Source organism: Malaya genurostris, chromosome 3 (genome assembly GCF_030247185.1).
Source record: "Malaya genurostris strain Urasoe2022 chromosome 3, Malgen_1.1, whole genome shotgun sequence".
In the NCBI taxonomy this organism is placed as follows: domain Eukaryota; kingdom Metazoa; phylum Arthropoda; class Insecta; order Diptera; family Culicidae; genus Malaya; species Malaya genurostris.
Window position 1 is genome coordinate 240,864,263 of NC_080572.1, and position 23,876 is coordinate 240,888,138.

The 23,876-nt window shown below is 40.9% G+C and overlaps 3 protein-coding genes across 5 annotated transcripts in view; 2 read left to right on the plus strand and 1 right to left on the minus strand.

The window, feature by feature from the left end:
- LOC131436880 (methylcytosine dioxygenase TET) overlaps window positions 1–16,536 on the plus strand; it is a 406,314-nt gene extending 389,778 nt beyond the window's left edge. For all 3 annotated transcript variants that reach the window (XM_058605845.1, XM_058605847.1, XM_058605846.1), the window contains 8 exons: window positions 669–797; window positions 1,104–3,882; window positions 3,960–4,164; window positions 4,272–4,435; window positions 4,500–4,778; window positions 4,850–5,081; window positions 5,232–6,885; window positions 12,320–16,536. In XM_058605845.1, the coding sequence (XP_058461828.1) occupies window positions 669–797; window positions 1,104–3,882; window positions 3,960–4,164; window positions 4,272–4,435; window positions 4,500–4,778; window positions 4,850–5,081; window positions 5,232–6,885; window positions 12,320–12,358 (5,481 nt within the window). In that variant the 3' untranslated portion in view covers window positions 12,359–16,536. The remainder of the gene's footprint in view (window positions 1–668; window positions 798–1,103; window positions 3,883–3,959; window positions 4,165–4,271; window positions 4,436–4,499; window positions 4,779–4,849; window positions 5,082–5,231; window positions 6,886–12,319) is intronic.
- Window positions 16,537–21,030: 4,494 nt separating this feature from the next.
- Window positions 21,031–22,587, plus strand: LOC131437370 (probable tRNA N6-adenosine threonylcarbamoyltransferase). Its single transcript, XM_058606654.1, has 2 exons — window positions 21,031–21,505; window positions 21,561–22,587. The coding sequence occupies exons 1-2, from the start codon at window positions 21,391–21,393 to the stop codon at window positions 22,481–22,483; spliced, it is 1,038 nt and encodes a 345-aa protein (XP_058462637.1). The 5' UTR covers window positions 21,031–21,390; the 3' UTR covers window positions 22,484–22,587.
- A 1-nt stretch (window position 22,588) lies between these two features.
- LOC131437371 (small ribosomal subunit protein mS34) lies at window positions 22,589–23,318 on the minus strand. Its single transcript, XM_058606655.1, has 2 exons — window positions 23,056–23,318; window positions 22,589–22,998 (listed from the first exon to the last, which is right to left on the minus strand). Exons 1-2 carry the CDS (start codon window positions 23,230–23,232, stop codon window positions 22,627–22,629), a joined length of 549 nt encoding a protein of 182 aa, XP_058462638.1. The 5' UTR covers window positions 23,233–23,318; the 3' UTR covers window positions 22,589–22,626.
- Window positions 23,319–23,876: the final 558 nt, after the last annotated feature.

A 23,876-nucleotide genomic window follows, 5' to 3' on the forward strand; every position in this document is an offset into this window, starting at 1 on the left:
CCTACCGAACAGTTTCGACATTGCATCCACATTTCAAAAAATAACCACATTAAGACCACAAAATGAAAACATAAAATTGTTAATTGACCTTTTTGTCGCTCTTTAGACTGCCTAAACTCCAATTTTGGTCAAATGTACACTACCCATGCGCGCATATCAGTTTTAAAACGATTTACATATGATTACAGTTTGTACATAACAAAACTGACCCTTAATTTTCGGATATGCCTCGTAATATTACAACACAAAATGTGTGTTTTGCTTACTGACACTACACTGCGAAACTAGCGCCCCACACTCTAACCTGACCCAGGCTGACCAAATCTTCCGACTCTTATTAAATTACACCAGTCTTTGTTTAGGGGTTAAAAACGGGATTTGTTTACTACCGCTAGCGAAGATTTTTCGTTTGTGTAGAAACAAACGTTACCATGGACACCACGCACAGGCCGATACTGACGCCGCCTGTTGTTTCGCCTGCTTTGATCAGTTGACCGTGAACTAAGTTCAGCGAGCGGTCATGTTTAGAGGATACATGGAAAATAATTAAAATAAAAGTGGTGCAAGAAAACAATCTTTTCAAATTTTTCAACTTTCTCTGTCGCTTCCAACAACAGTCAACAACCATCGTATTAAACTGATCAATTTTTTTCCTCTTCTTTCCACAGGCACCGATGGCGTTCTACCCAACCTGGCAGGCCGATCCGTCGCAGGGTTGGCAGAATCAGTTCATCCAGCAGATACCGCAAAACACGCCCGCCATTACGCCACTAAACTCGCTCGAATTCCAGCCACAGGTACATTACGAATACCACCCCGTTGTACACTATCAACAACCGCTACATCATGACCAACTCGATTACGAGCGGGTGATCTCGATCACTAACCCGTACTACTAACCTCCACCACGCTTCCAAGCATGCCCGCACACACACACTCACCTCGCTTTCGTTAACTCATTCACCTTTATATCTTATAATTTCGGACGCAAGGACAGAAATCATCCCTTCAAAATCACTCCCGAAAATCGCAACAACAAAAAAAAAAACAAAACGCGCCTCGGAAACCTGTCTCACCTGAAACCTTGTCTCTGTAAATTTTAGGGTTACGCCGCGTACCAACCGAACGGTTATGTCCAAACGGCCGGCATCGGGTTCGATCCGAATTACGGTCGGACGTACGCCGCACCACCAACCGTACAGCGCTATGAATTCCAAACCAATCAGATCACTCCCATCAATCAAGTATCGCTGCAGAGTGTGTCCTTTGCACCGACCGTTACCTACGCGGGTCAAGTTTCGACCGGACCGACCGTAGTATCCCACAATCCACACGATCAGTTTAACTTGCAGCTAAACAAGCAAACGTCGGGAAACGACATGCCTGGATATCCACGGGTGAACAGCGTACCGCCGCGCTCACTCAATTGTAATGGATATTCAGGCCAACAAGAATATGGCGGTCAAACCACAACCCAGGCCAGTTCGGCAACGACTAATGTAACCAATGTCAACGGAACGTCCACCAGTACCGGAGCCAGTGGTGCCTCTTCGATGCATCCACCGGCACAGGTTCCTCAGTCACCGAACCGACAAACTCAACAGCAACCTCCTCGTCCGAACTCCAACCAGCAACTGTACGCCCAGCAATCCCCCAATCCCTACAGCGGCAGTGGAAACAATAGTTTGCAACAGTCACCGAACCACAACAATGGGGCTAACAGTGCTAACAACAACAACGTCTACGCACAGCAATCCCACAGTGGCATGCATACCCCGTCACCCATGCAAACACCAGACAATCACCAATCCCCGAATCATTTGAACGGTAATCAACAGCAGCAGCAGCAACAACAATCTCAGGGTGACTGGGGTGGCTGGAATCAACAGCAACAGCAATCGGCCGATCTGTTTAACCAATCGGATCGAGTCAACTTGAATTCACGAATAAAAACGATGATCATGAACAAGAACGATCCCAAGGATGTGATCGGTGGGCTGCAGCCAACCGGTCAGCACATGACTCATCTAGGCGTCCAAAGCCCGGGGCTTGGACAGGGACCGGCTCAACAACAGACCGGTCATTTTTTATCGTATAGCCACCATCTCCGAGACAGTCTAACGCCTACAACGCTGGCCACGGGAGGCAGTAATGCCCCGTCCGGCCAGTCACCAATACCAAACTCAGCAATGATGGGTGGTGGAACAGGCAGTGGCAGTAACAGTACTTCCAACGATGGTACTATCGGAGATGGTGGCGGTCTGATCAACAGTATCAGTAATATTGTTGATCCTAATTGGAAGCAAAGTAGTAAATCGCCCGGTTTGGGAGCAATGGAGAACAGAGCAGAGCACGAGAATCATCATACACTAATGGGCGATCTTCATCACGGTAGTAAGCATCAGGGTTTTGAGCAGAAGCAGCAACTAATCGACAAGAATAATACCGATCCAGGAGGTGGTAGTCTACATCACGATTCCGGTGGTGGCGGCGGCGTCGGCGGCGGCAGCGGACATGACGTCAAACACAAACTGAATTCCTCCAAATCGTCGTCTTCGTCATCGTCCTCCTCCAAGTCTAAAAGCGGTAGCCATAAGAATAGCGATAAGCATAGCAAATCGAAAAACAATCATCATCTCGATATGAATCAACAGATAGACTCTAACAAATCTTCCAATAATCTTAATAGCTATTCAAGTAGTAGTTTTATGAGCGAGCATCACTCGTCGTCATCTTCGTCGTCGCCGTATCCGAATCTTAATCAAACATATCCAGCATCCAATCATAGCAACAGTAGTAGTAATAACCCTGCATCGCTGGGACTCGGTGGTTACCCAAGCCACCTGGTGGACAGCAAACTGGACGACAAGAGTCCGTTGAACCGTTTCCGACATGACAACCTGAACAGTGGCTTCAATCCACACCTTCCGCATCAGCAGTCATCGCACATGCACGGCAGCGGTGCTTTCCATCATCCGCAGAGCGCCGGCAGTAGCGGCAGCTCCTCCAACTACAATCTGATGAGCGTGAAGAAAGAACCGGGCCTCCTAGACGAGGGTCAACCGCCGAAGTTCGATGGTTACGAGAAAAATTACCAGAACTTTATCCGCTACGGAGACTATAATGACACTAGTCAACCGCCGCAGAATCAACCTTCGCAGCACAGCAATTCTGGTCTATCCGGTTCCACGAAAACCGAGTACAATAGCTACTATTCACCGTACGGTAGCTATCCGAGTTATCAAAACTACCCGAATTACCACAACCAGAACTTCAACAGCACCGCAACTGGCAGCACGCTTCCTCCAACTCCGGACATTAGCACACCGCTACCGGCAATCACGACCCCGATAGCTCATCAAACGAACTTCGAACAGCAAATTCCGGCTCATACTTATCCGATACCGAAAAATAGCAGCATACCACAACCGGATATTCCTATCAAGTTGGAGACCGAAGATAACTCCTATCTCAATACCAGCGGCAACAGTGGATCATCGCTGGGTGAATCGGCAACGTCGGCAGCAGTTCCGGAGAATACTTCCGAGCCGGAACCGCCGCCTTCTGCTGCTACGGCAGCACCGGCAACACAGGCGGCTCCACCGTCAAAGAGTAAATCCAAAAAATCCGACAAGAGTGACAAAGCCAACAAACAAGACCCAACCGCCGACGGAGACACGAAACCCGAAGCCGGCAGCAGTAAATCTAGCAAGAAGAAGGAATCCAAAGGTACGAAGAAGGAACAGGAAGCCGCCGCTGCCAAGCAAGCCGAAGACGAAAAACTGGAGAAAGCTCACAAGCCGGAAGCCCCGGACTGCGATTGTTTTGCATCATCCGATACCAAACCGCCGTCCGAACCGGGCAGTTACTACACTCATTTGGGTGAGTTATTCAACGCAACAGCGCGTATTTGTACGGTTGAGTAAAACCAAACTTTTTTTGCTTTTGTTTCATTACAGGCTGTGCACCATCACTGGAAGAACTTCGTCGAGAGACGGAGAATCGGGTAGGCCTCAGCGGAAAACAACTGCGGATAGAGAAGGTGGTGTACACCGGTAAAGAGGGCAAGTCGAGCCAGGGCTGCCCGATTGCCAAATGGGTTATCCGGCGAGTTGATCCCGAGGAGAAGCTACTCTTCATCGTCAAACGAAGACAAGGGCATCGGTGAGTTTATGGTCGGATCTTGCCTTTTACGGATCGTTTGCCATTTCGGAGGCAGGAGACACTTTACTAACCGACTTGTTTTCGCTTGTTTACTTTCCGACACACAGATGCAAGGCGTCCTTCATTGTGATATGTATCGTAGTCTGGGATGGTATTCCTACGCAGGAAGCCGACAGCGTCTACCGAATGCTGGCGGTTAAACTGAACAAATACGGTCTTCCAACGGTGCGTCGCTGTGCGACGAACGAGAATCGCACCTGCGCCTGTCAGGGTAGGATGAAACCGGAAGGATCACAGTCTAGATCACTTTATCATACTTGTCTTTCTACGAACAGGTCTTGATCCGGAAATCTGCGGTGTGTCCTACAGTTTCGGGTGTAGCTGGTCCATGTACTACAACGGTTGCAAGTACGCCCGGTCCAAAACCGTGCGCAAGTTCCGTTTGTCCGTGAAGAACGAAGAAGCGGAGATCGAGGAACGTATGAATATTTTGGCGACTATGTTGAGCCCCCTGTACGTGACCGTGGCTCCACAGGCGTTCCAGAATCAGGTGCAATACGAGAGGGAAGCTCCCGACTGTCGGCTCGGTCTAAAACCCGGGAAACCCTTTTCAGGTAATTGATAGATAATTGATTGTACCCATCACGGTTATAACTTCATCACGTTCTTGTGTTTCGTTCAACAGGGGTCACCTGCTGTCTGGACTTCTGCGCCCATACGCACCGCGATCTGCACAATATGCAGGATGGTTGTACGGTACAGGTTACCCTGCTGAAACCATTGCCGCCTGGTGTGAAAGCAGATGACGAACAGTTGCACATTCTTCCGTTGTACACGATGGACACTACGGACGAGTTCGACAGTGAGGAAGCCCAGAAGAAAAAGGCCGAGATCGGTTCCGTGCAAGCGCTGGAGAAGTGAGTGTAAAGCATTGGTTTCTTTTTTAGAAAGTTTTGTAATCAATCGATGAACTACCGTGGCAATTGTTCAGATCCTATTGTCGCCAGTTGTCACGGAATGTGCTGCGCAAAACGAAGAGAATCCTAATAGAATGTTTCATTCCGCAGGTTTCCAACCGAAGTACGAGTCAGATCTACTCCGCTTCAACCGTGTCGACGCCATGGAAAGAAGCGTGGCAACGGTAAGGATGAGAAAGCGAAGGATGGTGAAAATTCCAACAATGAAGAGTCCATACCGGAAACGCCACCACCTCCGCCTCCACCAACGAAGAAGGAGAGTAAATCGAAAAGCAAGAAAGGTTCCTCCAGTGTGGCTAATAATAACGGTAACGCGAACGCGAACTCCAACAACAGTAGCCAAAATAGTCAAAGTTCATCCGGTTCCGGGTCACCCAGGGCACACACTCCGGGTAATAATAGTACGAAATCGGGCGGCTCAAGCGGAAATGGTACCAACGTGGAAAACATCGATAAGTTGGGCAACAACCAACTGGCCCCGGCTGGAAACAACGGTTCAACCAGTGCATTCACGGCCCCAAACACGATCAACTCGCCGAACAATGCGGGTAATACGAACAGTACACTCGTCGATATGGCGTCTATGATCGATAACTTCACAGATGCTCAGCTGCAATCGAACCAGATCTCTAGTACCGTTCTGGATTCCCCGTATAGCTACGACTATAACACCGGGCAGTATATTGACAATCGTCAGTACTACAATAACTGGCCGACGGATTACTACGGAAACCGGACCGATCCGAACAAGATGCTGGGACGAAATGAAGAAATTCCGGACACTACAACTCGACCCGGTAGCAACAGTAGCAACTCAGCGTTCAGTCCGAGCATTCCGGATCCGACGAAAGCTCCAACTCCGATCCACATGGACGACTACAGCACCACCAAACTGAATCAACAGCAAAACCAAAACACGTACCATACGCTTCAGCAGCCGGAGCAAGGTTTCGTGAAACCAAAACCGCCAGATTACAATCCCGGTTATGGCTACCATCCAAATACGCCAATGAGCTACGGTTATCATCCGCCATACACACCGTACGACCCGTACCAGAACTATAACTACGGCTACCCACCACAGAGCTACCATCCCACATATCACAACATGTACTCGGCCACACAGACGCAGCTGCCCGGAACTGGACCGGCACCACCACCACCGCCAACTGCAGTCATTCCCGCTCCTCCGCCTCCCTCAAACTGGAATCTGTATCCTCCACATCCGCACCATCAAACGCATATCCCGCCAACGACACCTTCGCAGTTACACGTCCCCCATCAGCCGCATCTTGGACCGAAACAGCAGGACCTACCACCGGTCATGCAACAGGCTCCACCTCCTCCGGCTCCTCCACCACCGCCGAAGGAGACTCTCGGTGAAGTGACCGAAACCAACGAAAACGTTGACTGCTTCGAAGATCCACAGATGGGTGGGGTGGCTATCGCCCTGCCGCACGGTAGTGTGGTGATCGAGTGCGCCAAGCTGGAGATGCACTCGACGACGGCTCTGAAGAAACCGAACCGCTTGAACCCGACCCGGATGACGCTGATATTCTACCAACATCGGAACCTGAACCGACCGAAGCACGGTATTGCCGAGTGGGCCGAAAAGATGCGCCTGAAGAAACTCGGTGTGGCCACCAACGATCCGATCGACGACAAGGACATGCTGCTGATGCAGGAGGACGACATCAAGGCGGAACCGCTGGACGACCTGCACCACATGCGGCACATGGGCGAGGTGAGTTACTACGAGAATCTTTTTTGTATCAAGTAAATTTGTAAATGTCTGCAAAATACGAAATGCTCCATAGAATGGCTTCCAAAACTTTCAAAGAATTATTTTCGGTAACATATTTCACATAGATCCAAATGCGAAGCACAAAACAGTTGCTCATTGATTATTCGAAACAAAAATTAACACAGTAATTTAGTCTGTCAACGGATCGAGCAGATCTAAAATCAAGGCTCTCATTTCTGAAATCCAGTTTAAGGAATCAAATTCAGAATTCAAATCTCCGTACTCAGATTCAGAATCTCAGAAGGCTCAGAAATTAGTTCCAGAATTCAGGCTCAGAATTCAAATCCAAAATCCAGCTCCAGAATCCAGGTTCTGTACTCATTCACAGAATTCTGTTTCAAAACTCTGTTTCAAAATCCAGACTCACAAAGCAGTTACAAAATCCAGCTTCAGAATTCAGCTCCAGGATAGAGGTTCAGCTTTTAAATACAAAATTCAGCTCCAGGATCCAGGTTCTTGATCCATTTTCAGAATCCCGTTCCAGAGTTTTGGTTCAGAGCTTAATTCCAGAATCAGAATTCAGTTGCAGAATCCAAGCTTAGAATCGTGGTTTAAAATTGGAGTTGCAGAACCCAGGTCCAAAAATCAACTTCAGAATTCAGACTCAGATTTCATTTCTAGAATTCAGTTTTGAAATTCAGGCCCTGAATTCAATTTCTGAATCCAGTTTCAGAAGTCAGTTCCTGAATTCTAGTTAGGAATCCCGCTTAAAAATCTAAGTTCAAAACTCAGATCCAGAATCCAGACTCTCAAAGCAGTTCCAGGTTTGAAATTCAGGTCCAGAATCCAGGTTCATATTATATTTTTAGAATTCAGTTTCAGAATTCAGACCCCGAAAAATTTCAGAGTCCAGGTTCAGAACTCAGTTCCAGGATCCAAATTCAGAATCCCGAATCAGAATCCAGGCTCAAAACTCATTTCCTGAATCCAGACTCAGAACTCAGTTGTTTAGGGGTTATTCTTCGAATAAATTCAATTAAAGAATTCAGGTTCGAAATTATGGACTCGGATTCAGTTACATAATACAGCATTTGATTTCAATTCTAGAACTCATGTCCTAAATTCAATTCCTGAATCCAGGTTCAGAATTCAGTTCCAAAATTCAAGTCTAAAATCTAAGCTCAAAACTCAGTTCCAGGATCACAACACAGAAACAGAATCTAGGTCCAACATTCAACCCCTGAATCCTGATTCAGAATTGAGGTACAGAATTCAGGTTCAAATCTAAGAAGCGCAATCCAGATTTGAAATTCATTCCATTATCCAGGTTCAGAATCCAGGACGTTCGTTCCAGAATGCTGGTTCTGATTTCAATTCTAGAATTTACTTTCCGAATTCATATCCTATATTCAATTCCTGCATCCAGGCTCAGAAATCAATTCCAGAATTCCTGAACCCAGATTCAGAATTCTGTTCCAGAGTCTCAGAACCCAAATTCCATGTAAGAATCCAGTTTCGGAATTTGAGATTTGAATTCAGTTTCAGAATCTAGGTTCTGATTTCATTTCTAGAATTCACTTCCAGAATTCAGGTCCCAAAGGTCCTAAGTTCAGTTTCAGAATTCAGTTCCAGAATCCCAGTACAGAATCCAGGTTCAAAATTCAGGTCCTAAATCCAAGTTCACAATCTCGGTAGTTTCAATATCAAAACTTAGATTCTGATACTATTTCTAGAATTCAGTTTCAAAATTCAGTCCAGAATTCAACTCATGAATTCGATTGCAGAATTCAGGTTTTGAGTTTAGAGCCAGAATCTCGGTTCGGAATCCCGGTTCAAAAGCCCGGTCCAAGAATCAGTTTTTGATTCCCGGATCAGCTCTCGAATATAGTTTCAGAAATAAATTCCAGAGTCTAGATTCGAATTCAGTTCCGGAATACAGATTGAGAATCCCGATACAGAATCCAGACTCACTGTTCAGCCTCGGTATCCAAGTTTAAAATTCAATTCCAGAATCCAGATTCGGAATTTAGGACTCGAATTCAGTTTCAGAATCCTGATTCTGATTTCATGTCTGAAATTCACTTTTAGGATTCAGGTCCCAGATTCAGACTTCGATTCCAGAATCCAATTTCGGAATTTGAGATACGAATCCAGGTTCCGATTTGATTTATAGAATTCACTACCAGAACACAGGTCCCAAAATAAAATCCTTAATTCAGGTTCAGAGTTCAGTTCCAGAATCCAGATTCAAAATTCAGGTCCAAAATCCCGGTAGTTCCAACCTCAAAATTCAGATTCTGATTTCATTACTAGCATTTAGTTTCAGCATTCAATTCCAGAATTCAGGTTTGGAATTTAGATCCAGAATCTTGGTTCAAAATCCCGGTCCAGAAATCAGTTTTTGAATCCAGGAACAGAACTCAATTCTAGAATCTAGGTTCAGAAATAAAGTTCAGAATCGACACTTGGATTCAGTTCCAGAATAACGATTCAGAATCCCGATATAGAGTTCTGGATCAAATTTCATTTGTAGAATCCAGGCTCAGAACTCAGTTCCGGAATCCAAGTTTAAAATTCAATTCTAGAATTCAGAGGCGGAATTAAGGACTCGAATTCAGTTTCAGAATCCTAATTTTGATTAGATGAATTTCAAGATTCAGGTCCCAGATTCAGAATTTAGTTAAAAAATCCAGGTTCAGAATTCAGTTCCAGGATCACAGAAATGAATCTAAACTCAGAACTCAGTTCTATAACCCAAGTTAACAATTACATTTAATATTCCAGTTTTGGAATTCGAGATACGAATCCAGGTTCCAATTTCATTTCTAGAATTCATTTCCAAAATTCAGGTCACAAAACAAAATCCTTAATCCAGGTTCAGAATTCATTTCTAGAATCCCGGTACAGAATCCAGATTCAAAATTCACATCCAAACTCCAACTTCAGAATCTCGGTAGTTCCAATATAAAAAACTCAGATTCTCATATTATTTCTAGAACTCAGTTTCAGAATTCAGTCCAGAATTAAATTCCTAAATTCAGGTTTTGAATTCAGATCCAGAATTTTGGTTCGGAATCCCGATCCAGAAATCAGTTTTTGAATCCAGGATCAGAACGCAGTTCTAGAATCTAGGCTCAGAAATAAATTCCAGAATCCAGACTTGGATTCAGTTCCAGAATACAGATTCAGAATCCCCATACAGAATACATGCTCAAAACTCAGTTCCGCAATCCAGGTTAAAATCCAGAATCTAGAGTCGGAATTAAGGACTCGAATTCAGTGTCAGAATCCTGATTCAGGTCCCAGATTCAGATTTCAGTTCCAAAATCCAGATTCAGAATTCCGATGCTGAATCCAGGCACTTAACTGATTTTCGGAATCCAGGCTCAGAACTCAGTTCCAATATCTAAGTTCAGAATTCAGATTCTGATTTTATTTCTAGAATTCAGTCCACAATTCAATTCTTGGTTCTAATTTCCTTTATTAGGATCAGTCTCCGGATCAGGTGTCGAATTCATAATTCAGATCCAAAATCCAGATCCAGAAGTCCTGTCCAAAATCCAGAATCAGAAGTCAGTTCCAGAATCCAGGTTTGAAATTCATGTCTAGAACTCAGAATCTAGGTTCTGATTTCAAGTCCAGAATTGAATTCCTGTTTGCAGGTTCATAATTCATATCCAAAATCACAGTTGCGAAGCTTGAAATCCATGTTCTGAACTCAGTTCTAGCATTCAGGTTCTGGTTCAGAAGTCCGTTCCAGATTCCAGAATTTCTACATGCTTGGAATGCACATTTATGGAAGATTCCATCAATATTGTGGAACATTGAAGTGGTATAATGAATTGGCTCTTTTTAGAACCAGTAAATTTATCTCAAAAATTAGCTGCGATATTTCTCTCATGATGATGATGATGCCGATTGCCTTCCATGTGGGGAAATTTACCATCATTCCATTTGAAGAAAATTCATTAGTTATTCGGTTCGCAAATACCAGTATATTAAGGACAAAGAACTAGTAGCCGTACCGAACCTGCACTGCGCAATCGAATAAAACTCTACCCACATGATGAAGCATCGAAGTAATTTGTTCTTTGCAAATCCAGTAAATAAATTCTAAACAAACTGCGCTATTTCTCGCACTGTAATAGGTAGATCCGCCTTACTAGCGGCCCTTACACGAGATTTATTAATGTCATTTTTAATGATTACTAAGTAATAGTGGCCCTTACACGAGAATTATTTTTGTTATTTTTAATGATGACTAAGCAATGAAATTTTTCAAATTTGATAGAAAACTCGTCATTACTGCACCATACACGTTCATTAAAATGATAATATTTTTTAATAATGACATTTTTAATGACTCGTGTAAGGGCCGCTAATAATATTCCAAATTTGCGTTGGAGAACTCGTCATTACTGCACATTACACGTTCATTGAAATGACATTATTTTTTAGTAGTGACATTTTTAATGACTCGTGTAAGGTCCGCTATTCGTTCAATTCGCTTCGTGCACAGTTCTACAGCCGGGCAATTTTTTTTACTCTATCTCTTGCCCCGCCTTATTTATCCTTGTGCTAATATATGTTTGTCGTGTATGAGTCGTACTTTAGTATAGGAACACCGTTACAATGCTGGCAGCAAAGAAGCGAAAGCTCGCACAATCGACCTAATCAATCAACTACTGAGAACTATTTTCATGGTTATGAAATGAGAAGCAAGCGCATCAGTTATATTCACATTCACGTCATCCAGGTATGACTCTGATATTACCCACTCGCCTATTTCATGGAGAACAGGAGGATCATTTTTTCCTTCTTCAACAAACAGAGCAATCTTTTCGGACGAAATAAATGTTACGATTATTTGATGACTCCTCACCTAGACTTCCCAGGAATGTTGGCTTTTTTGGTAATTTCGATTTTTCGGTTTTGTTTTTTGGCACGGTCCGATTTGAGTACGCTTCCGCTGTTTAAAATCATCCTATAGAGACGTTTTGGTGCGATTAATTATGACCAAATCTCCTTCGGCTTAGCACAAAATTCTGCTTCTTCTTCCATCTGAATTTATGGCACAGCCACCAAGGCTATATTGGAAGTTACTTTTCGTTTATAGTCAAATGGACTTTCTTTTCACTGGACTACTAGCAAAAACCTCGCTGTTTCTAACATCGAGTTGCCAAAGAACGGATAGAAATTCTGCCAATCGTTGAGAGTTTCACCGGAAGTCTCTTGCAAAATTCAACTAAAAACCGAATGCCGCAATTGTGCTGTCACTGTGAAGTATAGGCATCGTATCCAAGCAGGCCACCAGATTTTTAGAAAAATCTTTTTCACTTACAGCGTTGCCATCATTTATTTTACGGGATTCTCCGAAATAAATCACAACATAGCGTCTAATAGAAACGTTTCCATTTCTCCCGTTTTTTTTCAGGAACACGACTTAATGGACGTTGAGTACTCGGGTGTCTAGTGGTGAGAGAAAAATCTGCCGCCAGGTCGACCGCTGGATGAGCAGATTACAACACGTTCCCATCACAACCACCCGGCGTCGGCATCCAGCCTGATGGCACCGACGCCGTCGCCGTTGACGCCATCTTTGACGTCCCTTTCGTCGGTACCAGTGGCGTCGCAGCCGCCGTTGCTTCCGAGTGCGGCCAGCACCCGGTCATCGTTCCAGCAGTCGCAGCTGCCACCTCAATGGCTTTCGACGGGACTGCAGAGTCAGCCACATGAAAGACATGATCCTAATCAATACTACTACTATTACTACTACTGAGAACTGAAAGTGATGCTAGAAAACAGAAATCGAGTGAAGGATTCGGCAAGAGCCCCACCTCCCCCGAGAGTCAATGTACGTACGCTCCACACAGTATTTTTGATGGAAGAAAAGAAACAAGACAAATATTGCATTGGTTATAGGCTTAGGACTTATGTTGTACTGTTTAGTTAGTTTCTCAATCCTTTGTGATAAGCATTTCAGTTCGGTTCAGCCAAACTATTGCTCAAACCTCTTCTGAATTGTTTTAGTTATTTTTTATCGGAACCTGAAATCTCAAACTTCATGTTTTTTTTTCTCCTCAAGATCAAAAGAAGAACAAGCGCATTTTCAGGCACACATACACACCTAAAAGATAATAGGACAAATATCAAAACAAAACAAACTTTTGAACAAACAGAAAAATATTTTAGAGGAAAAATAGAAAATTTAAAGTGAAAAAAAACAAAGTCTATATCGAAGCCAAAAGTACAAAAACAAATTGTTAACACGCAAAACAAACGTTCTGACTATTTGAATCACATTAACTCTTTCACTTTAATCCCCTTTTTCTTTTCTCATACCACAAAAATACGCGTCGTTCGGACCACTCCTGCATTAATCTTCTTGATTTTTTGCTGCTTGTTACAGTTACTAACCGAAAAAACAAAACAAAAAAAAAACTTACTATTGATGACTCTAAACAAACTGCTCTCGCTCTAAGAAATCTCCAATTTGCTAACTTTGCTTATTGATAAAACAAAAAAAAAACACTTTTTGCTAAAACACAAGTTTTATAAAAGCATGCTGTTAATTTTTTTGTAAATATTACTCCTAGTTCCCCTTTTGCTGCGATCACGCGTTTACACGCACACATTCGAAAACGGAAAATAATACACACAGACACACACACACACCCTGTGCAACACCCACTCCTACGGCGTGTGATTCCCGTGTGATCTTAGAGATCGTTCCAAACACAGTAAAATCACTAATATTTAAGGGTTTTTTCCTTCTAGTAGACATAAGTTCGCTCCGAAGTTGAGAACGGCAAATCATTTCCTAGGTTAAATCGTTTTTTTTTTTTTGCTCCTTAAAACTTCGTCTGTCAAAGAATGGTACTGTCCCTTTTTTTCGGACGCAATTTCTCTCCCAACTTCTAGTTTGTTAGGTTTAGTAAGCAGAAGGGAACTGAGGGAAGCGTGTAAACAGCATTGCACACCTACCCTACCGAATGCACATACAACATTTAAGCATGTGAACAAAAGAACTTTCAAAGATGAAAAAGTATTAGTATTTTAATTAGAGTAGTTTTTTTTCTGTTTTCTCGTATTTTTGTATTTTAAATCTCCATTTTTTAATTATTGATCGTTTTTATTGTCTAATGGCGAAACGAAACAAGTAAAAGACAGCCGTAACTCGAATCAGTTTTATCAAATAAACAAACTGAACAAAAACATCTTAAGCTAGTATTTCTGTTTTTTTTTTTTTTGTATTTCCACTGTCAGGAAACATTCAAATAATCTACTATTTAATCTCCTTATTTAAAACTATTTATTGTGGACTAAAGCCACACGATCACAAACACAAATCGCATTCACCCATTGCAAAAGTGAATCTATTCAATGAGAAGAAACATTGCAAACGAAAGAAAAAAAACATGGAAAAAACACACACACTTTAGCATACGAACATAAATGATTATTGTCATTAAATTATGCATTAGTTTTAAGGATCATTTTTTTTCGTGAGTCGGAAAGTCGTCTCGTATTTTTAAGTTTTAGTGAAAAAAAAAACAAGAACTTCAACAACAAAAAACGAACATTAATGCGCATATTATTTGGCCATAGAGAGTGCTGCGGTAGCAAACCATAATTATTCTGTTCATTTCTCTTATCTTGCACATTAATTTTAATCTGCCCCGTAGAGCAAAAGATAATGGAAGAAAAAAAAACCAATATAGTAGATGTAAAAATGCGTAGAAATGTTACTAAGCAAAATAAACAAAAATATAAAATGACAAAAAAAAAAGAATGAAAGCGATAAGACGCCGTAAGCGCATACGTAGAAGGAAGACAAATTTGCCATATTGATTGAAACATGATTAAAGAATTACATTAAAGCATACATGCGTAAAGTAATGAATACTCAAACAACCAGACACATGGTAAATTATTTTACAATACATGAATAAACTACAGTTTTTTTTAAACAAAACTTGTTTTCGATTAGTTTCATTTTCGTTTCAACTTATTCTCGTCCTAAAGTATTTTCGTTCGATTTGAAAGAAAGCTAAACCCAGTGGTTTTCAAGCCCAAAGATTGCGTTTCTGTGTATAGTCTATTGACGTTTTCCCAAACAAAAGCCTATTATTTTTCCTAGTATTATTTCGTAAGAGCCACAAACAAGGTAACGAATCTTGTAGAATGGCATCAAACAAACTGTGCACGCAGCAAATAATTCGTAGTAGCTGTGTTGTTTTATTATACACAAACATTTAAAACAAAAAAAAAACACACACACATATAAAATGTAACAGTAGCCTGTAGGGTAAATGGTTCTTTTCTAAAGCCGGACGATTTTCCCACACACGAGCAGTTTTTGGGAGATCGTCAAAATGATGCCATATTTGAATGTAAATTATTGTTAAAATAAATGAAGAAAGTAAGAGAAAAAAAATGTAGAGCAAATGAAATGAGATATACATATATTTTTTCGGAAACTCCTCGGCAAAATTCAGAACAAAAAGTGCAGAAAAAAGACAACTAGATATTGTGAGAAAATAAGATACGTATTATTAAATGAGATAGGCTTGTAGATTTTAAAAAAAACTACTTTCCCTCAAACAACTAGTGGTAGTAAAGTAACGTAGCGTAAAGAATACAAACTTCCCCATTACCGGAAACATCTTATTTATGTAAAACCCTTCAAGTCAGCGAGATTCATTCTACGGTTTTTATTTCTTCTCAATTTTATCTACATAACGCAAACATAATCGAATAATCTCAGATGTTCTTCAAACTATTTACCAATTGGTGCAAAAAAAGGGAATAAAATGACAACTATATACAATGCCAAAAAAAAAATGGAGAGCGCAAATATGTAAGAAAAGTAACTCACAAGACGTATATTTTGTAGCAATTCAAAGCAATCACGAAGACATGCAAGTAATGAGAAGCAAAACCCTAGGAAGAATCAAATAAAACGACGGAATAAGCATAATTTAAAACGTCCTCCGATTGCGCGATGGTTGAAGAAAGTCCCCGGCGGAGGAAAGAGAGAAAAATCACATTAATAAAGTAGTAAGCAAACACTTGCGAATGATACACACATTCAGAATGATCTCATATCATTAGAAAGCAAACCATCGTCATTTTCGGTGCGAAATACAGATGAAAGACATGTGAAAGATTTCGTCTAGATTTTCTTGGTTCCAATTGCATCTATCCAGCACTCAAGTGAGAGGACATCCTAAGCAAGCTAAAGCGTAATGCAAACATGAATATAAACAAAAAAATGCCGTTGATCATAACCGAAAATATGCCACCTTCGCACTTTTACTGTAATTTCAAACACGGAAAGTTTCCGGGGTTACGAGAAATGAGATATTTACGTTTCGCAGTGAATAATGGAAACCGCAGACACAAGAATATTAAAAGAAAAATAATAACTAAAGATAATAGAAAACAAAATACACGATACATGTGTAAGTGACAGCGATTGAAAGCGGAAAGATGACGAGAGGAAGCGAAGAACAAGCAAGGAAAACAATTATTATTATGAGCATTATTATTAAAATTATTATATATTCTTATTATATTTAGTGGAGAAAAAGAAAAGAAAAATGATTTTTTTTGAGAAATTAAGAAAATAAAGAAACATTGTATAAAATACCCAATGGCTTGTTTATTGACGGTTATAGCCAACTGCTGACAAATGATTCCTTGCATCTTAGTAAGCACTGCTTTCTATTCAAACGCCATCTTCACTCGATGTCAAAACTAATATCGTTTTCGGACATCAAGTTATCGACCAATTAGCTTACTTTCTTCTATCAGTAAACTTTTTGAAAAAATTATCTTGTTGAGAATGATGTCTCATATAAATGAGAATTCAATTTGTTTACCAGAGCAGGTTGGATTTCGTTATGAACATTCAACTACTCATCAACTTGTCAGAGTAACGAACATGATAAAATCAAATAAATCTTCTGGGTTATCCACTGGAGTTGCTCTTCTAGACATAGAAAAAGCATTCGACAGTGTTTGGCACAAAGGTTTAATAGCAAAAATGTCTGATTTCCAGTTTCCTATTTATTTGATCAAAATGATTCAAAATTATTTAATTGATCGTACTCTTCAGGTTAGCTATCAGAATTGTAAATCTGAATTGCTACCCGTACGAGCCGGTCTTCCGCAGGGTTCGAGCGTAGCTCCAATCTTGTATAATATTTTCACTTCTGATCTTACAAATCTACCCGTTGGTTGTCAGAAATCGCTATTCTGTGACGACACAAGTCTGTTAGCCACAGGTAGAAATCTAAGAGTGATCTGCAGTCGCCTACAAAGAAGTTTAAATATTTTCAGTGATTATCTGTCAAAATGGAAAATTAAACCAAATGCAGCAAAAACGCAATTAATTATCTTTTCTCATAAGCCAAGAGCTTCTTTTCTTAAACCAAACAATAATCACATTCTCAATTTGAATGGCTTGGAATTGACATGGTCTGATCAAGCTAAATACTTAGGTTTAACGTATGACAAAAAACTCATGGATCTAAGATGAATGTGGGTACCGTTACCCTAACTAAATAAAGTCAGTCCGAATTTGTGTGGTTTTTTAGGGGGCTATAACTTCAACATTTCCTAACCGATTTCGAAAATTTATATGGCGTTGAAAAGGTTTAGAAATTGTCTATCACATAAACGGTAAACGTTACCGAAACCCTTCAAAAAGTGTACTTAAGGAGTGTACCGAAAATAAACTATCCACCAGAGATGTCTATCTCCTCTGTGTGACGAAGAGCAAAATTTCTCCCCTCGCACTGACAACTTCAACGAGAGCTCTTCTCTTTCACGTTTATACACCACTGTTGTGTAGAGTGTGCACACATCATGAGTGCGTTTGTTTATTTCCTTTTACCTCTTCCACTGAATCGCGCACCCAAATGCATTAGCTAATAAATTCTCTGAGGAGGATGCAGATACTTTCACAGAGGTGTACACGCCGGTGAGCACTCTGCTGTATGGTTTTCGTAGATGAAGCATGGACACGCAAAATCAGCAAAATAAAACAATTTATCGTAAAATTTTCGGTTTTCCTTGCAAATTTTTCATAGCAAGGCCAGATCTACTCTCTATTAATTGAAGTTCACAGAAGTGTTCGCTCACCATCACGCGCCAGTGGTCACTTGGGTGTATTTAGACGAGAGCGCGTGTGAGCGATTCATGCGAAGAGAATGTGTTTCACTCGCGCCAGCTGCTTTAACCACAAGCACACACTCAAATGCTGTCTATTCGACACTGAGAAGAAGTGCGCTTTCCTCTTTGTGCGGTGCTTCGTTTTCTGCATCCTCGGTGTGGCAGAAATCTGACTCTAGCGTTTATCACTCTGGTGAAATGCCATCTCTACTATCCACATACATTTGTGTTGTACGCATGTATTTGTGATGGTTTTTATGCTCAGATCACAGCATGCTGTGCGTTTGGTTGTCAGCTTCCGTTTGTTTACTTGTTTGTGTGGTTGAAATTTTGCATTATCCAAATGTCGCATATTGAAAAGGAAGTGAAAATTAAGGTTCTGGACACATGGCTGAGTGAGAAGCGTATTACTATGCGAGAATTGGCGAAGCGGTTTGGAATTCATCATGCCAGTGTTAAAATCATCATTAATAAGTTTGGGGACCACTATTCTTTGGATGCGCTACCAGGAAGAGGCAGAAAACCCGGTTCTTCCAACCCGAAACTGGACCAGAAAGTGGTATCTCTAATCGTGAAGAACAAATCAATGTCAATACGTGATTTGGCCAAAAAAGCAGGAACAAGTGTTGGAATGATCCAGCGTATCAAGAGGCGAAATCACCTGAAGACCCACAAGAAGCAGAAAATCTCAAAACAAAGTGTAGAACAGAAGAAGCGAGCAGCAACAAGGGCCCGGAAATTTTGCATGCATGCCTTTTGATGGACGATGAGATTTATGTAAAGGAGGACTCAACTAAACAAACCGATTCCGGCTATCCTGGTTCCCGGTATCCGGTTCCGGAAGTACCGGAAATAGTGGTCATATATACCAAAATGGATCTCACTCACTTTTCTCAGCGATGGGTTGACCGATTTCCGCAAACTTAGATTCAAATGAAAGGTCTTTCGGTCCCATACGGAATTCCTGAATTTCATCCGGATCCGACTTCCGGTTCCGGAATGATAGGGTAAAGTGTGTTCAATATTGTAACCGTCATTTAAAATATTTTCGGATTCAACAAACATTTAAATCGTAATTTAGAGTGCGTACTAGTAGAGTTTGTGTGTCATGTTAGTTGGTGGCCGTACGAACCGACTTTGATTAAACCGGTTTTCGGGTTCCGGTGCCGGAAGTGCATATAATAGTGAACCCACTTCGTTTTCTTAAGGATGACTTACGTAAACAAAGCACTGTTTTATTCTATATTTTATGCACAAACAATCTCTTGGTTTCTTTCAAAAATCGAAGAGAAAATTTTTGAATAGAATACCACAATATTATACATGAGAAAGGCATCATTACACCACTAGGTGGATTAAAACAGGTTTTTTTTTTATAGCGGCCAATAAGCCATCCATCAACATTCAACATTGAAGAGTAATTTCGAATGACTCGGCACTCGCTGAGAGTAAGTCATAATAGTAGACGGCAGAGAAATGTTTTCTCTTTCGTCTGGTGTTGAATTTAATACTGTATTTTGCATAGCTCGTCTGAAATTTCTTTCGAAAGTGGAAGTTGACAGGTGGCTTATTGGCCGTTATTAAAAAAAACGCGTGTAATACAGTCTAGATGACAAACTGGATGTTTTTACCTATTTTTATGAATATAAAAAATAGGTATAAAATTCGCTCAAAGTTTAGAAAAATTTTCCGAGGCCCGGAGGTCCGAATGTCATATACCAATCGATTCAGCTCGACGAACTGAGCAAATGTCCGTGTGTGTGTATGTGTGTGTGTCTGTATGTGTATTGTCAACTAAGAGGTCGAGATCTCAGAGATGGCTGGACCGATTTTGATCAAACTAGTCGCAAATGAAAGGTCTCCCCGTCACCCAGAACGCTATTGAATGGTTTTTAGATCGGATGTTTACTTTTTGAATTATACGAAGTTTTATGTCGAAATTTTCAGTTTTTTGACAGTATCTGTCACAATTGACCTTGAAACAGAACATGTTTTCAGACTTAGATTCCGTACGGTAATACCTATGAAACAAGCCATAGATTGTTAAAATTCGTCCATTTTTAACGGAGATATCGACATTTTTGTGTAAGCGACTTTTCCCCCTATTTCAGCAGTAGAAGTTTTGAGCGCTGTATGGCTAAGAAATGCTTGGGAGCAACGTAAAACACCAAATAAACTTATTTCATTTTCAGTGGTAATGAGTTTTCGATTCGGATTTAATTCGCACTACGATTTCTCAAAGATGTCTACACTGATTTTCAAACATTTTGAAACAAATGTAAACTATACAGCTACTCAGGTGAATTTGTCTGACTTCGGCTACACCGAATTTCGAATTCCGGTTCCAGTATCGAATCGTTTCTCAAAGCTCAATCGTTTTCTAAAAAAAAAGCCAAATCGAATTTCAGAAACAAAAGTTGAAATTTAAATAAATCCAATTTTATCCAAATCTGACTTTCGAATTGGAATTGTTTTACTCAAAAATATTGCAATTTATTCGTCATATGGCCATACGAATCGGTTTGGGTTAATACCGGCTCTGGAAGTACCTTAAATTACCCTAAACTCTAAAGTGGAAATTACTTCGACATATCATGGAATGTTTAATCGATTGTTACACTTTCAGATTCAAATTCAATCCGAATTGCAGTTTCGACATTACACAGTAATGAGTGATTAAAATCTCTAATTGCTACTTAAAACGACGGACATTAGAATAATGTCATGAAAACTGAAACACCGAAGAATATTCATGCAAAAAACACATGCGGATTAATAAAAAAAGGTACCATCTCACTGCTAGGTGGATTAAGCACGTTTTTATAAGTTAACATGGCGCCATCATGACATATGCGAGTACTCTCCCAACTAAAGGAGTATTCGAAATGATTGTTAAAATTATTAAAGAATCCAATTTGAGTGTCCTGTCTGTTAGTCTGTGAGTTCGTGTTCATCCTGATTCTAAAAACAATAATTTATCATCCTGCGTTACCAGTTTGTAATATATTTCCTAAAATTTCATTTCAGAAGACATTAGAGTTACTGAGAAGTAGTTAAATTTACGATACATTTTTAAAAAGCGAGTGGCAGGTCGTGTCGTCCAACGGGCTTTTACTGTTCGTTGTTCAATGTTTCTATCAGAGAAACGTTCACAAGTGTCGACGTTCCATTGCCATTTATTGGCGGTAAGGGTTCCCTGACGGAACGTGTGAACCGTACTTCAGCCGAGCAACACATAATTTTTTATTTCGTCATGAAACAACATATGATTTTGACATCTCTCTGATTTTAAATCAGTCACAAGAGCATTGAAAGCACATAGTTAAAATGGTGATCGCAATCGGTTTCGAGGGAAGTGCTAACAAAATTGGTGTGGGTATCGTACGCGATGGCGAGGTACTGGCAAATGAACGTGAAACGTACATCACTCCACCCGGTGAAGGTGACCTTGCTACCGAAAACGTTTCTAGCAGATGATAAACTGAATTTATTTGCAGGTTTCCTCCCCAAAGAAACAGCTCAGCATCACCGGTCGACAATTCACGACATCCTGCAGCGGGCTTTGCGAGTATCCGGAGTTACTCCTTCGGAAATAGATGTTGTGTGTTACACGAAAGGACCAGGCATGGCCCCTCCTCTGTTGGTGGTGGCTATTGTCGCTCGTACGGTGGCTCAGATTTGGAATAAACCCATTCTTGGAGTGAATCATTGCATTGGGCATATTGAAATGGGAAGACTAATAACACAGGCACAAAATCCGACCGTTCTGTATGTCAGCGGGGGCAACACCCAAGTGATTTCCTACGCATGCAAGCGGTACAGAATTTTCGGGGAAACTATAGATATTGCCATCGGAAACTGCTTGGATAGATTTGCCCGAATTATCAAGCTATCGAACGATCCTAGCCCTGGCTATAATATTGAGCAAATGGCAAAGAAGGGAACAAAATATCTTCCATTACCATATTCAGTCAAAGGAATGGACGTTAGTTTCTCCGGAATTTTATCTTTCATTGAACAAAAAGCTCGACCGTACAGAAAACATAAGAAACTAGCGACGGATACTACCCAAGAAAAATGGTCCGACGAAGATCTGTGCTTCTCCTTACAAGAGACTTTATTTGCTATGCTAATCGAAACAACCGAAAGAGCTATGGCTCATTGCGGTTCCAATGAAGTGCTGATTGTTGGAGGTGTTGGATGTAACGAACGCCTACAGGAAATGATGAAAATCATGTGCGAAGAACGAGGTGGTAAATTGTTTGCTACCGACGAGCGTTTCTGCATCGACAACGGTGTAATGATTGCCCATGCTGGCTGGGAAATGTTTCGCAGCGGAACCAGAATGAAGTGGGAAGAAGCAACAATTACCCAGCGATTCAGAACCGATGAAGTAGAGGTTACTTGGAGAGATGATTAAACCAAAACGTTACTAAAATGAACGTTGGATTCTATATGCATATGAGTTGTTAGTTATTTTCATTCAGATGATCTTGAATGTGATATTGAGTTCGAGAAAAAAAAATTTTACTTTCAATCTATATATTACACTAATCTATAAGCTTAAATGTCACAATTTACATACAAATTAGGACTTGCCGGTTTTCCCAAGCCCATAGGAATTTCTATAGTTGGTGTTTCTCCCTCTTTTGCCAGCCGATAAATGTTATTGTGACCCGGTTTTATTTTCACCGGAATCTTTGGATTGATTTTGCCTGTTTCTTTGTGAACAAATTCACGCAACAACGGAGGCAACTCAATTTCACGAGAAACAATACCTTCTTGTCGCTCGACCGTCCGACAGTAAGATTCCTCTTCATGTTTAGGTAACAATCGGTAATCGGCTTTGTAGGATACGCTTTCGATTACTACCAGCTTCGGATAGGTGCGACCACGAAATGTCTTTTCAACCGTAACTCTTACTTTACGAATGTCCTACGGAATCAGTTAATTATAGTACTGCGATGACATGTTCATAGCGAACTAAATTACCTCATTTGGAAGTGCCTGTACCTTAACTATTCGCATGTAACTAGGTTCCGGATATCGTTCAAACATGCTTCTTACAACCACTCTGCCGACACCGAAATTTTTCAAGTTCCCCACAATTTCCCAGAGAGGTTTACCTTTAAAATCGGTCGTACGACCAATATATTTAATGACTGACATGGTCAAAGAACACTACGCTCTAGTATTTCTAGAATTATGTAAAAATAAAAATTTTAAACCGCTTACACGGATAACACTAATAGAAATAAAATGTAAACATGTCAAATAGAAACCCAGCTGGCAGATTTTAGAAACCATCGGCTGACAGTTTTCAGTGCACCCCATGAAAAATCCATATATTTCGATTGATTTTTCATTAAGGCGTATAATCAAGTGACAGCTTCTCTTTGTTTGCTTTCTCTTCTATTATAGTGGTTTTCAGCTGGACATAGAATGCGACGGAATCGTCGCAGGATAGCGAAATAATGATCGTCAGAAACACTGATGCCAGGTTTGCAGATTGGTATGTAAATTTGCAATTTCGTTTGTTAGCAGACTTTGCAATTATGCCGACTTTTGTGCAGATTTTGGAAATTTTTATAAACAATCGTCCATTTTAATGACTTTTGCTATTACTGTAGGGTTTTCGTTTGGTTTTTTCGTCATACTACCATTTCTAATACGCAGACGCCTACAATTTCACCTGGCATCGCTGCCAGAAAATTAGACAGTTGTTTTAACCCCTTCGCTGTCTGTTGTATTGAAATTAACTACCATTAGAGCCAAAAGAAAAATTAATCGGCTGTTGGATTGAGGCCAATTGC